At 43.5% G+C, this 15,829-nt stretch overlaps 1 protein-coding gene across 3 annotated transcripts in view; it reads left to right on the forward strand.

The window, feature by feature from the left end:
• The window catches only part of inpp5a (inositol polyphosphate-5-phosphatase A), a 157,308-nt gene that overhangs the window by 77,255 nt on the left and 64,224 nt on the right, over positions 1 to 15,829 (forward strand). For all 3 annotated transcript variants that reach the window (XM_075474657.1, XM_075474656.1, XM_075474658.1), the window contains exon 5: positions 15,765 to 15,828. In XM_075474657.1, the coding sequence (XP_075330772.1) occupies positions 15,765 to 15,828 (64 nt within the window). The remainder of the gene's footprint in view (positions 1 to 15,764; position 15,829) is intronic.

Raw genomic sequence — 15,829 nt, forward strand, 5'->3', positions numbered from 1 at the left:
GTCTACATGCGTAGTTGGACAGAGAAAGGCGACGGAGGCGCCCCCTGCCTGCTCCTTCTCTGGTGACGCTTTTCTATGCAGTTTAGCCACAGATTGTCCATCGCGTCTTTACATTTCACGCTAGTTACTGTTTTGAACAAAATGTGGCTCCTCAATGAGTCTTTAAGTTGGCAACAATGAGGAGAAGTTGTAAGCAATCTGGAGAAGAACTGAGACGGAATCGTCCGATTTTATAGTTCATTTGAGAATGGAAAAACATGAATCCAAAAGTCGGTATACTGCGGAGTCCTACTTTATATGGACTCGAAGTGCAAATAAACACCTGCCTCGTGGTTTTATTTTTAAACTAAATCTGATCCCAGAGAGAAGCTAGTATGTAAAGATCAGGGCCCTGTGGGGGTCCAACCAGCTGCTGCAGGGCTGGTTCTTCTTCTCCTTGAAGATAGTTCGATAGTTGTTTCTGGTTGATTCGGGGTCATTCTCATGTTGCAGCGTGACTTTGTAGCTGAACTGAAGCGGACCTCTTGATACGCTATGGTGGATAAGAATCTTAACTTCTCAATCTTCTCGTAAAACATTGACACTAATCAGATCTATTAGAGTTGCCTCTGTGATTGCTTTGGGTTGACCGTTAGCCCTCTTAGATTATAGCAGCTGTACAGAAGTCAACTTCTTCTCCACTTTTCTTTAAGAACTGTTTTTCTGCAACTGGGGCGAGCCAGCAATGGCTCAGTTGGCTCAGCTTGCCCTTGAGTCAGTTGGCTACCAGTATTTTCTAAAACAGCCTAAAGCTCCTAGTGCAGATTGGCAAAAAAAAAAAAAAGGGGGGGGGGGGGGGGGGGGTTTGCTGCTTGTGAGGTCCTTAATTGATTGCATTACCCACAACTGGATGTCGGGAGGTGGAAGCCATCTTGACGATGAAGGCTTAAACAAAACAACAGCCTCTTCTCTCTCTTGGCTGACTACTCATGACGGATATCAAGATGCCGCCAATACACATAATGGACTTGGCAAGGCCTGAGGGTGGCCGGGCCCGGGCCTTCTACTCCACTCTGTCATCCAATCACCTTATTCTAATGCTATTGCATTGTTTAGTCAACCAGCCGTCCATTTACATCAACCCATAACCACACAGCCACACCACAGGAGCACTTAATAGAATTAGCAGGTATTGTGCAGCACATTTTAAACACATAGAGCATTTTAAACGCACGCACTCGGTCACTCCACCTCCCACCTTGGAATCCCGATCCTGGGCTTGTTGTCAGAGTAATGGCATCACAAGCTCCACATGCAGCGGCTGCCTTTCCTCTCCAACTGTCATTACTCTGTACTCTGCCCACTGTGGACAGTTTATTCTCGCCTTTAAATGTGTAGCCAATATCGTTGTCATGTTTATGTTATGTACTACTTATTAATAGCTCATAAAGCGCATTTGTTGCTTTATTAAATCATTTTTCACTCGCTCTTTATTAGGAAATAGGAAGCCCAAAGCTCTCAAGTGAAACAGCCGGTTAATTATAGGGCTCATAATTTCCTAATCTGATTTTGGGGAATGTTTGCCAGTCTGTTCAGCTCACCAGCTTATAAATAGACAAACAAAAATGAAAACAGCCACATGGCTTGGAATTTGCAGTCATATGCCCCCTTTTGCCCTTGACTGAATGCATTATGTTCCTTTTCAAGCGTTAACACTCCCATTGCCATCTTTGTCGAACAAATTGCTCTCATGCTTCCCCCTTATGATCAACAGAAGACAATTTCACATCAAATAACCCCCAAAGCTTTTCTTAAGGCCTTCATTTTCTAATGACATTAAATATGGCATGTGTTGGCTTATTTGGAATGAGTCATCGAGGGGGTCAGAGGAAATGAACAATCCCTTTGTCCCCTGCAGCCACCAACCCTCCGTAAAACTATTACCTATAAAAACAGCCGTGCGCTCGCAGTCAGAGGGTGTGTTTAATAACGAGGGGCCTCTCTCCTTGTCCCGTTCCTTGGCCGATTGATTTTTGTTAGGAAAATTAATGCAGTGGCTGCAAGGTCCAGGAGTTCAAAGGTAGACGGGCTTCGGCGGATGAGGGGCGGTGCTGAGCAAACGGAAAGGCAACAAACAGCAGCGGGAACTGATGAAACTCGCCGTGCATTAGTTTTGGGGCGGAGCGCGCAGTCATTTATGATGTATCGTCTCTGTACAGTTTCAAAATACGCCGGTATTCACTGCGTTCACTCACTGTGATGCTTGATTTGCTTTGTCGGCCTTATTTTGTCTTGCATGTTGCTGATGGACGGCGACTTGACGGCAGGGATTCATTTACGCTCGAAGAGGGTTCTAGTTCAGATTTCATTCTCAACCTGACGGGGTTACTTCTCGTGGTCAACAGAACCTTTCACTTTATTTAACACTTAAAACTTTTATCAGTTCAGACATCTTCTTTTGTTTGTTTTTTTTCCCGCCCCCCCCCCCCTCCCTTCTCGAAAGTTACACGAATCGCCCAGATGAACAGTTCAAACCTCTGCCTGACCCCCAGGACATATCCAAGTGGTGTCTTATAAAGGTATAAAGCAAAGCATAACCATATTTCGCTCAATAATGTCTCCCAAGTGGGAACTAATCTAACACAAAGGGTGCCCCAGTCAGAAGGGTCCCTGCACAAGTTCAAGCCACAATGGCACCCTGTGTGCGCCGTGCTGTAGCTAATTACCAACTCATTAAAGAGCTCTCTAATTAGATTGGATGTTATGCTCTTTCAGTTAAATTCGAGCTCTTAATTTTAACAGCTTAATTACATTTCTGAAGAGAGAGAGAGAGGGAGGAAAGAAAGAAAGAAAGAAAGAAACAAACACTTTTCAAAGCGGTCTTTTGAAAAGCCAAGTGGAAATGAGGCAGTTCTCAGAATGCTGCAGAGATCTTAATGTTGTCCCGCTGGTTTATTGAGTCTGTACATTGGGGAACCAGGTGCATGAATTTGTAAAACCAGTTTGCAGCAATGTGCAGATAATTGCGCATTTGCTTTCAGCCAGCTCTCACGCAGTTAGCCGTTCACATACATTCAAAAGCGGGATTTAGTTGTTTTTGTATTTTTATTCTTTTTACAGAAGCACATTTCTTAAACAGCGAGATACCCCAACCTCTAAACATTCTCTACAACTTCACATCGCACACAAGTGCTGTGTGTGAGTGGTTGCAAATGTGGCACCCTATCGGAAAGCTAAGATGCTAGTGATAGGATTGATTTCGAGCGTGTCACTACATGGTGACCGCTACGGCGTAGAGCCAGTGCCAACGATAACCAAATCAAAAGTGACAACATAGGTGGTAAATCGCTTAAAAGCCTCCTGATGACCTGCCAATTTATATTTTCCCTTCAAAAACAACAACAGTCAGATAGAAAATGTTTTTCTTTGGAATTATAATCACACCCAATGATTTAAACGAGCCAGAAGGTCTGATCAAAAAATCCTCACAAAGTGCAGTTTGCATTTAAAACATTCGTGAAACTGATTTCAAATTACAGCCAGAAGGACTGTCACTTGTTCCAGCCGTCAAGTTAATGTGAACACGCAATTCCTCGAGCATATTCAGAGGTATCCATGCCCATTTTACTGAGAGCTTACCAGGCTATGCATTAGGCCAAGCTCACACCTGCTGGATCTTCTGACGATATGACCAATGTCTCCATACAGCACAATGTTCTGAACTCCTTGGACACTGTCATTGTTTTCCTTTTTGGATAAAGTTTTCCCATGTTTAAGTTGAAAAGAAAAAAGTAGCGTCCCTAATAGCCGAGGACCTTACTTTTTCATTGACCCCTTAGTTGAGACAAGAGGAGCTTCCATGTCTTGTCCACTGGATAACTTTTCCAACGAGAGTCCGTCTTCTGTGTATACGTCGATTTCCCCAGACTGGGATAAGTTAGAGAGTAATGGTTATTGTTAGAAATGAAGGGTCAGCTACGACCTCATGTTTGGATCTTTATTTAGAGGTGGCATGTGATCCATTTTTACCTCCACGGGTTAGAAATACCACACATCAACCTCGTGACCAGGGACTTCACAATTTCCATAGATTAATGAATGTCATAGTAATATTTGCCTGTGTCTACATGTTTAGGACGTGTCCTGCGAAAAGGAAAGTCGCTCAGACGCAACAGATGCATTCTGCACAGCGTATTGTGCTCAGCGCCCGCATGACATAATGATAAACAATACAGTACCACCTGGTCATCTGTGGCGCACTCAAAAGGGGGCGGCCTTGGAGACTGGCTGCAGACCTGCGTGGGCCCCTCCAAATCCTCTTTTCTTCCCACATTTGGTCCGGCGTGATATTTACAGGAGAGCAGACGTGGCTCTGCTGCCACTCTGGCTCCTGGCACAGAACCTCTGCTCCCCTCGCTTCTCAAAGCGTCTTCTGTCAAGGAGGGCGGCGGGAAAAGGCCGGATGCTGCGATTGTACGGATAAAAAAAAGAAACATCTGCGCAAGAAAAGTCCTCTTTTTTTTTTTCAAATTTATTATTATAATAATACAATAAGAGGGAAAAAAGGCATGACATAATTTCTTGTTATCTGAGAAGCTGAGGCTGCATTTACATTTGCTTTTCATGCAGCGTCCATGTGCTCTTAGGGGCGATGCACTGGAGTATAACTAAGCTAGCATGGAGGATATCCAACCATTTAAATCAAGCCTCTGGGAATTTTACATAACACATCATTGGAGAGCATTGGTTTTTACATAAAGACAAAGAAGGCCACAAAGAGGCACCGGACGGGCGTCTTAGTCTGAGACGAGCTGCTGCGTGTGTTTCTGCAGACTCCTCTAAAGCTTCACGCTCCTGTGGGCACTGTTGTGCTCCAAGAACGCCTCTGCTCATACCCAGACAGCACGCAGACAGAAAGCTGCTTATGTTTTTCATACATCCCAGGGGAAGAAAAATGATTTTTTTTTTTCCTGAACGCACAACCTTAGAAAACTGGAACCCGCTCCTCTGACGGGGGTGACTGCTCGGCCCGAGCCTCAGATAAGCACTCTGGAATCTCTGTGTCCGTGTAGAAACTGTAAGCTGCAATCGATCGTCACCGTGCCACAGAGGCTGTCATACTTTATAGATGTTTCATGGGATGGCTCATGATCGAGACGATGTCGCCCTCATTTAGAAAGAGTTGTGTTTGCACTAAGGCGGGGGGGGGGTCTTGATGCAGAAAAATGGGGACCTTCTTGATAACTTCTCCTCTCACATGTGACAAAGTAATGCCACTAAGATGCAGCAAACTAATATATTTTATTATCTGGCCCTGCTATTGAGCTGTTTCTCACTGGGCAGCCAAGGATGCTACTTTGTCATTACAAGGCCACACGGGCGAGCCACAGGCAGCGTGAGACGGGGGCAGAGTCAAAGCTGCCACCGGACAGAAGCTGACTGATTACTTCTGCAGCTGACATCACAGCTCTGACAGCTAACCCGGCGTCCTCAGGGAGCGTTTGCTCAGGACCGATTATTTTACATCCAAACTTACTCATACCGCCAGTCGCTCCATTTCAAAAGGTTAACTGGTCTGTGCAAGTGCGGATTTCCCTCCAAAAAGGCTCCATTAAAGGCAAGTAAACAAGTTGCGCATTCGTCCAGTAAACTTTTCAAACTCCTTTTATTTAACTCCAGCGATCAGTTAAAATGATATTGCTTCCAGTCTTCCTACGGCCTGTATGATCCTAATTTAATCAATTCTTTCACAAACGAGGCCACATGAATAGGCACGTTATTGAATCAGATAAAAACATAGATTGATGAACAGTCCATGACAACATTAGCAGCCTTTCCAAAATGCAGGGATAAAAATAGGGGAGGAGGGGGGGGGAATCAATGAGCTCAAGGACCTGTCATTTCCATGGGCGTCCTCCTCTAATGGGAATGCTTTTATAGACGGGGAATTACAAGTTGAAATATACTTTTTGATTATTGGACATCCATAGCCAAATATGATTTACATTAATGAGCATAAGTATATTAAAGACTTTGTATCCCCCGACATCTGAAATAATTGAATAATGGCCCTGGCATCCAAGCAGTGGCAGAGAAAATAGAGAGGAGGTAATGTCACTTTAATTACTAATGGATATCTCAATTGTTCGGACTTTGATTTTTCATCTTTAGAAATAATCTAATAAGGCAAATATTCATCATCTTCATATCCCCTTTTAAAATGATGATTTTGTCAAGCCAAGACGGCATCGTTATTTAAAGAAAGTGACTATTTATGCAGACCTCCGAGATCAACCGGTCATTTACAGATTGCTTTCAGAAGGCTCTTTTCCTGAGATGAAGGAAGAAAGCTCTTTTCATGTCCAATTGCAGATGTCTGATACACTTAGCGTTGAGAAGTTGACCTTGTTAGCAGGCGCAGGCATCGCAAAATGTCTCCTTAGAACTAAAATTGTCCCTCATATTGCTCCTTGCCGTTAGTCAGTAAATGAATGTTGAATCCTGGTTTGCTAGCTGTGCACGCATCTTGATTAAATTGTGGATTTTTGGCGTTTTGACCCGAACTTTGTTTAAGTTCTGAAATTACTGAGCAATCTTATTATAGCCTTGTGTAAATTGTGATGTTGAGTGAACTGAGAAGGGGCTCTGCTGGCTTTAGTCTGTAACGTAGTTCTTTAGTTATGTTGAAGCTGGTATCTTACTCTGTGTTAAAACACCAGAGATCATGATATGCATACAAGGTCCTGGTTTAATTGTGAGGCACTGGAAACACGTGTGTCGTGTCATTCCCCATTTCTTTTTCTCCTTATTCCATGTCGGATGTCTGCTATGACTAAATTGAAATGAAACGAAAAAAGAAAAAGTATTCATAAGCTTATTCATTATTTATTCTTTTTCTTTCTTTTTTTGTTCCAAATCACAGTCAAGAGCTTGTGTAGGATATAAAACAAAGTGTTTGGTCTCATTGCCAACTCACCACAGACTAGCTGAGTTTCCATCCGGTGGCGGAGTAAACTTAAAGCAAAACTTTTGAAATGCAATTTCATAGAAGATGTGCGTCAGGCTTATTTCCATCAACTGGCTTTGCAAGTGAATAAACAAGGCCTGCGTAGTGTGATCAGCAGGTGGCGCTGCAGGCTGTGTTGCACAAAGACGTTGTTGCTAACCAGAAAAAAAACCTTCACCTTGGCTAAATACAAGAGAAAGACAGAGAATCGTGTTTTTTTTTAATTTATTCTTTCACGTCTGCTTGTAACTCACCATCTTCGGTGGCTGAAAAAGATGATCGCTCATGTGACCAGTGTGTGAGTATCATGCTTGCTGCATCAGAACTGATTCGGGTAAAGCGTTTTCTATCGATCCTTATGTGCCACAACTCTTTTCTTTACAGAAAAAAAGAAGGGAAAAACATTTAAATTGGCATTAGAATGTCTTTTTTGCAAAGTTATGGAAGTTTTTGGCACCGGAGCTTTTGCTGTCAAAGGTCAAATGTTCGCGCTCATAGCACATTGGTTCAGGAATGGTGAGAATACACACGTCCACGGTAGACAAAACGGACAAAAGTTCTAACTTTTTATCTCGGCAACCTGATCGGGAAAACAATATAAAGCCAATCTTACTTCAGTTGCAGTTTGTTGCTGTTGTATGTACAGTATCTTTCTGCAAGCATGGAAAAGATCTTTAGCTTTGATCAGGAATAACCTTTGATTGTACCGTGTCACTAAACGAAACATGGACGTGGTGTTGAACTGTCTTTGGCCCATTCTGTTATAGCATGTGTTGTGTGTGAATTGTTTTTAAGGGTTAATCTTGAAAACCAGTAGATTTGTTTGGGGGGAAAAAGGGTTCAAATGAAAAGATCACACGCCCTCTTTGTTTTGGAATGAAGTTTGTTGGAGGATTCACAGGAGATGGGTTTGTCCAAATCTAAGCAGCGTAGTTTGAGATGTTCTGGATTTTACTCCCTCTTATTTGGTTCTTACACCTCCCATAATGCAACTCAGGAGTGCCTTTAATGAGATCCCCACTACTGCTTCTTCTTTTCACCTTCAAACTTCTGGGTTGAAAACAGTAGGTGTTACAGATCAGGAAGTCTCAAGGTAACGAAGATACCCCTAACGAGACGATCTGCTTTGTAAACACTTTGCGACTGCTTCAAAAGGCCGAATCATACACCCTTTGAACTCAACTTTTCCAGAGTGACATAATTTCCACATAAAAAGCAAATATACTAGTGACCCTTTGTGAAAAGTTTCTTACTTATTAGTTTTTCGCATCTTAGCCTGCAGTTCATATGCAAGGTGCACCTGAGTCAACTTACAAGAGAAGTTGACACAGGTGTACCCCCCCAGGCTGCTTTTAATTTATTTTAACCCCAGGAATTTATAAACACCGTTCTGCCGAGCAAAAGATGACTTTGCCCAGCCTCATTAAGAGGTCACCAGTGGCACAGGCCCCGCAGGTGTGATCCCATTTACTTTGATCCTGTTTTTATGTCCTCGTTAAAAGCAACGAGGAATTAGTAAATACGCAGCTGGAATAAGTGTGGGCATTGTCTCCCACGTGAACAGGACACGGCTACCTTTTTGGAAATGACCGCGCAGAGAGGATTCTTAGCCGCGAATTCAGACTTTTTTTCCCCGTTAATTAGCCCCAAAATGAGGCACAGCGTGTATTACATCATCACGTGCAGCGCCATTATTTATTTTGATCGTTTTTTCAGAAGACATTTATTCCAAGCACTCTCCCTGCAAACAGAAGCGAGGTGCTATTACTGCATGTATCAAAGATTTTTAACAAAGTTATCAAAGTCTTCCATCACAATTATGCTGAGGAAGCCAATCATGTGGTCTAGTGGAAAAGAGATGCAATTATACGGAAGCTTTTTTAAAGTCTGAGTCATATCATGTACATGCGTATTTATTTTCGTTCTTCTTTTCTTTCTTTTTTTCTCCATTGAATGTCATTGCTTTGATGGTTTTATTGCTTTAGACTCCTCTGCTGGGCAGGTTAGAGGAGCGACTGCACGACTGATGAGCGTGGCAGGAAATTGGCAGATGGAAGCATCCATTTCACCGCTAATTAGGGGGTCCAGAAGCCCGCCGACTGACAGGGTTCAACTGGGCAATGTAGTGCCTGCCAGCTCCCATCCCGTGCGCTTTATAAAACGCTCTTTAATTCCCCGGCACAATATCATTAACTTTGTAAGTGGATGAACACAATGGACAAGCAATTTAATTAACTTCTACCATTGAATGTTGGAGGGGAGACTAAATGAAATTAATGCACAATATTTCCCAGGGAGGCAGCCAACCTTGGGAGTGGGTCTGGATTGTTGGCAGGTCAGGCGCTGCCGTGGGTTTGGCCAATTATGCCTTGTTTAGACCCATCCATAATATTTTCCTCAAAAGAAAATAAAATCAGTGGTTTTGAGATCAATCACGAGCGCGCGTCGCTCTGCATTCTGGGAGATTTTATAATAATGAAGTGAAAGCCCGGAAACACTCTGCCAAAAGCCTTGAAAGTCAACAGAGCTCAAATACAGGTATCATAACTGATCCATGGCGGGGGGGGGGGGGGGGGGGACGGACGACTTGAAACAGACAATCAATAAATGGCTCGATGGAGTTTGGGTTTGGGAAATAAGACCGGACTGAAATATCTTAACAATTGAATTGCCATGAAATTTCATATACAAACATCATAGGGCAGGAGGGGGTGAAGCTGTATGGTGGCAGGTTAAGAAAGCACACACAGATTCAATTTCTGTCCACTGCATTTGCATTAGTGCAGCTTTGTTGTGAGATGAGCTTTTTAGAAGCAACTTGGGTTTGTTTGTCTTTTTTTTTTTTGTTGATATTTTGTTTTTCTTCAAAAGTTTCTTACGGATACAACCAGTCGTGGATTATCCGGGTTCTTGCTCCAAATAAATGTTTTGCCTATTTAAACTTGCGTAAATTGCATAATTTGTTGTCCCAGAGGATGATTGGTCACAGTCCCAGATTTAGATCACGGACACACAATTTAGACATCGCTGTACATTTTTATTTCGGAGAAGAAGAATAAAGCCGAGATCATCGCAGAGCTGTCCGAACAAATCCTCAATGTGCAACGTAAAATGATCCGGGAACACTTTCGACAGTAGCTGCTTTAAATGCCTTCTTTTCTTACTAAACTTCAGAATCTAACAAGCAAAAAGCAATAGACAAAAGGAAAAAAAAATATTACTACAGTTACATTTATCAGGCTTTTTATACATTAAGCTGGCCAGCTATATATAAATGATGTAAGAAGCTAAACTTGCACCTTTAAAGTTTTTTTAGACACTATTGAATCAATCATTCTAACCAGTATTTTAAATAAAAGTCTGAAATGTGTCTTTTTGCCTTTACAATCTACTTAACTACTTTCACTTTATTTTTGAAGGTCAGCTTTTACTTAAACTGATAAGCAAACCATTAATTCCTTTTTGTTGTTGGCCTTATGTGGCCATGGATCAGGTGGCGAGGTCTTGTGATTTGCAGCGCGCGTTGTCAAACGAACAAAGACGTCCTGTTTATTCCATGCATCTCCACCTTGTGATTTGTTGTTGATTCATGCTTTGGTTTAAACAAATTTATTTTGTTGGTCACCTCAGCCATCAAAACTGCTGCTGATTGGTTTGCCGTGGAATTCGTTGCGGGTCAGTATTGGTCATTTTAGCCATAATGAGAGTCAAAATGAGGTTCAGGTTGCCTGCCAGAATCAGAATGGAGACTCTGTAGTTTCTGTTTGAATTACTTGCAGGGGATCAATGCCTGCCCTGCGTTGCCATGTAAACCAATTTTCTAGCAAGGTTTGCACATGATCTCCCTCATGGGGGACGCGGAAGAGCATTAAGGAGAGTAAGCGCGAGTTAAATCTTAATTACTGTGTAATTAGTAAGTAAATTTATGTTAACATGTTTCCTCTTAGTACATCTTTGATCGGTGCAATTCTTTCCCCGTGTCATCTTACCTAAAGCCCCCCTGTCACACGCCCGCCAGAGACAAGTGGCGCTTCATGATCTGACGGATGGCTCCAACACCCGGGCTGCTTTCAAATCACAGGAAGTGACAGAGGAAGTTTTAATGAGAGTTTTGTCTGTGTATCCAGTCAGGCCTTCCAGGCAGCCGATGAATAATAGACACTGTGGCTCAATACTCTGAATACTCAATCAATGGCGCTGGGAGAGGGGGACGGGGGCACTTGGCAAACATATATGGCAGCCCAGGGTGGCTGGTGGGCTCAGGAGGGGCAGAAAATACTAAAGCTTCTCCATCTGTATCTCTGGGCTGAAAAAAAAGCGAGCCGTCTCTATTGACGTGGCTCACTTTTGTGCCATGGTGTTTTCCTTGCTGGGGATGACAAACAGGCTGTTTGTGCAGTATTGGTGATTTGTGCAGAGAGGCTCCCATGAAGGTGCTCTTTTAGGCCCCCGATCCTGCATATCAATGGGTCCCTTGCTGGGACACGGAGGGGCTGATCCTGCAACGGATATGTGGATTCCTGTTAGCTTTCAGCGCTGCGGCACGCTGGGCTATTGTCTCGCCCCCTTTTTTTTCAGATTCAGGGCCCGTTTAGATTCACGGATGTTGATCTTTCGTAACTAATGAAGATATTATGTAGCTATTTGTCGGATCTTATCTGCGCCTCCTTCTCTGAGCTGCTTCGACGCAGCACGTGTGCCTGATGGAAAGCGACAGCGTTTCTTCATGACAGCATAACTGATTGACCTTTCTGATAAGACTGTGTGTGTACATTAGTGAGCTGCTTTTGGTGGTCGTGTCTCTGCGGAAGTGTGGCATCACTTGCGATTTGACAGATAAGTAGGCTCCAGGGACTCGTGGGCAATGAGATATAAACTGGAAAACAGCCTATTTTGTCTTAGTTAGACCAGAAGATGGAATTCCACAGAAAACAAGCGCACAGATAAGTCTTTAAGAATCTTCCTTTAATCTAAGCTCTTTTCTTTTGAGTAAAACATCTCAAAACTTCCGTTGGAGATCCCTTTAATGCAGCACCTACATACAGGCATTCAGGCAGGTTTCAAACCAAATGATAATAACTTAATGTGGTAAATGAAATTGTTGTTTCGGATGCAGTTGTCCTGTGCGGTGAGAGGTTATCGCCGGCATCTCAGGGGCACTTAATCAGTTTTTCTGGCTTACCTGATAGCCTGTTTCCAACTTCTCTCACAGGCATTCAGATGGCCCGTTGCCAGATTTGCTGTTTTCATGCGTTTAGTGCGTTATTATCAGCGTGGAAATTCTGTTCAAGGCTGATTTGTGATGAACTATAGTTGAGCTTAAACGCTGACAAGGTACTGTTTGTACTCCTAAGTATTAAAGTAAGTGAAGAGACAACACTGAACAATCTGATTTGATCTAATCACGAACCAATCGTTTAGAGATGAGGGGCGAGGCCTCTGTGCGTGCAACCAAACTTTTTAGCGTGTGGAAAAGTGGCGCCGCAGCTACCCTGCTGACTTCATTTTGTCGTGTTAATGATGTGCATTTGTATCAAAACTGGCAAAATTGGCTTGCAGTCAGATAATATTTGTGCTGTACTTCCAGATTTTATCCACACAAGCAAGCATTTCGAATCTAGGGATGCGAGTTACAAAACGTGAGTATGTCGAAGTGACAAAACTTAGCTCCATAAAGATACAACCGCAGGTAAGATACTATTTCTATGACTGCGGTAATAAGTAAACTGAATACTTTTAAACCCTTTCTCGGCACACGTGCTCATCGTTATGTTCCACAAACCCCACAAGGCTACGCTGGCATCCTGAGGACCGCAGGACATTACCTTCTGAGGCTGTACAGCGGCACTTTGATGACACTGGAGTGTGTATAGTGTGTGTCAGCCCTCCTGGGACTGAGCACTTTCCCTTAGCACAGATTGGAGGTGAGACCTTGAAGCAAAATTATTACTTTTATGTTTGCTTTATGGCTCATATTCTCACATTAAACTCAGGAAATCTATGCAGGGGTCAGAGTATTCCCGCTTCTTTTCCTCGGCCAGAACTAGTTTTTGCAGCCATCGGTATCGATAAAGCATTCAGCGGAGCAAAGTATGCAGGCTATGTACTGGAGCTCTCAAGTCTCTATTTCCCACCAGCCCAGTCTATTGGGACTTGTTCAGCCCTTATCTGCTGGGGTTTTGGAAATGTCATCCGCACACGTCCACGCTCGCGCACGCGGAGAGCGAGCGCAGCCGCTGTTGTGTCAGCGTGCCCTCATCTGTGAGCCGATACGACTTGTGATAAGAGATAGCATTGCCAGAACGAGTCATAAAACCCCAGCTTTTATGGCGCGGTTATTGTCTTTCTGTCTACAATTATAGTGATTACTCATTTCCCCTTACCTCCCCTGCGGCCCTCACGGTGCACTTAATAGACTGCATTTTACTAATGGAAAATTAAGTAGCCGCCGTGGCAGTGGGGTTTATAAATATGTAAAATATACTTTTAATTATTTCAAGTGAATCTGGCAGCTAATCAATAAAGAGGGACGTGACAAACATACGTTTGACACAGGCCATTGTAAAGCCACTGGTAAAAGATAAGCATGGCCTGTCAGCGCAGCCCAGCCCTAATGAATATTTTGAGCCTGTCATGAAAAGAGACAAATGGATTAATTGCGCCCTGCTAATATAATAGCTTCTTCATGAAGAGTGCAGGAGGAGAGGAGACGAGAGGAGAGGCAGCACGGTGGCTGCAAGGCTCTGAAGCCCTGTGTCAAATGAATATTTATTAGGGTTGAGGGTTAAGTAGATTTTTGCGATTACACGGGTAGCCACTTAGGCATAGTTGTTTATCATTTATTTGATAATTGATTCATGAGGATTTGTTTGACGATATTAATTCTTTGTTATTCTTGCTGGTCCCAGCCACCGAGCGTCTGCATGGTCTGAAAAATAGACCTCGTTTTTAAAAAAGAAATTTTTATGTCCGTTTATTGGATTATTTTCACGATAAAACCACAGCTCTGTAGATTTTTATTCGATTTTTCTATTTATTTTGAGAAAAATCGGCACAACGTCGCCTCTCACCCTCCCAGAGCCAAAGCGATTTGTTTTTATGGTTGTTTGTTATTATTGTTTTTATTGCCAGCAGTTAGAAGAAAAAACAAAACAAAAAAAACCTCAAAGTTATTGTTTAAGATGCTGAAACCTGTGAATATCTTTGGAAATGCTCCTTCGTTAAACCCGAGACTTAATCCAGGCACCACGTGTAAAGTGGATCCATTCTGCGTTGGGTAAATGGCACCCGTGTTTCGACAGAAAAATCTGCAATTTTATTTGTTTCCAGAATCCAGAGTGACATAATACGTGACGGAAATATGTCCTCCATATCTCAATAATATATATATTTTTACTTCACTTTCCTCTGAAATATTCACACAAACAGCGGCGGTTAGCACAGTGGCAGCGCTTTGACGAATAGCACAGTTTTCCCTCCCTGGCCCTGTTTTCCTATTTATCTCCAGGTCCGGGGGGGTTTGGCACTTTGAGGTGAAAGACAACATAAAGAGAAATGAGCACAAATAAGCGTACGGGGGGGGCCTTCCTGGAACCCGTCCCCTCGCTATGGGAAGCTTTGACCTTGAGTCTTGCTTTCGCCCCAGCGCCGTCGCCCTCTCCCTCCTTCCTCCCCTCTACGGGAGAAGGAACAACGAAGTACGGGGGGGGGGGGGGTTTCGGGTCACCAGCCGCAGCTCTCATCAATTAAATGTGCGACAGTGTTTTTCTGTCGGCTGAACTTATCTGTCAAGGAGATGGGCAGGACCTCATGTTTGTGCTTTTGACAAATCAGCAAATGTTTAATCTCAAGATGTGCCGGTGCTCATAAATAATGCAGAGGCCGGACCCAAACACTCTCCCGGTGCGTCTGTGCCGAGCCTCGGCAGGAAGGTGCGGGGAAAAGATGAAATCCTCCCTCGTCGCTCGCACCTCTTAATGTCTCCTCCTCCTTTTGATCGCGTCCCTTCCATCACCGAGCCATCATTTGCTTATACCTGAGCTTTCCATACGCTCCTGTCTGCCTTCCATTTAGCTCGCACGCTCTTTCTGGTAGCTCTGCTCTTTGCTGGAAAAGTTAGTCCCCAGGCGCCGCTTTGCTCTTTGAGAAGAGAACAGAGACGGAGAATTATCCTCAGCCAAAGGTCTGCTATCTCAAAGACACAGGGGATTGAGCTTGAGCTTTGCCTCCATTTGCCCTAAATGTAAAGAGGCCAACAGAAAGCAGTGTAGTGGACTGTGAACCGCATCAAATCCCCCTCTGCACGACTCTCACTCCTTCCCACAGACTTTGATTGGCTTGTCCACAGACTGGGAAAGTTTCCTGATTGTTCGCAGGGAAAATTAAGATTTTAAGCCTATTGAAGTCGATCTTTGCTCATTGAAAAGTCCATCTGAATGTGTCCTTTGAAAGCTTAAATTGTTGACTCGTCACATTAGAGGACTCCGGCAAAGGGCTGTGAGTGTACTGTACTGAGAGCACGGTGCACCTGTTGTTGTGTAGCCCACGGTGTGTAGTGTTTGTGGAGTGTGCTGCCTGAGTGTCTGAAAGAGCGAGACTCTGCTTTTGAGGCCAGTTTAGAAGTCAGGAATTCTGCAGGCCGAATCAGCCGTGAACAAGGTTTGGAGACCGTTTTTGGAAAAACGGAGCCTCTAAAACGGGAAAATGTCGTCTTGATTTGTCATCTTGAGTAAATGCCTTCCTGTCCCCAAAATCTCACAAAGTCTTTTTCTCCTTGCAGGCTCTTGGAAGTTTCTACTTTATCCACGATTCTTTGAAAAACATCCACCAGTTTGATTTCAAAGG

Source organism: Odontesthes bonariensis, chromosome 2 (genome assembly GCF_027942865.1).
Source record: "Odontesthes bonariensis isolate fOdoBon6 chromosome 2, fOdoBon6.hap1, whole genome shotgun sequence".
NCBI classification, from domain to species: domain Eukaryota; kingdom Metazoa; phylum Chordata; class Actinopteri; order Atheriniformes; family Atherinopsidae; genus Odontesthes; species Odontesthes bonariensis.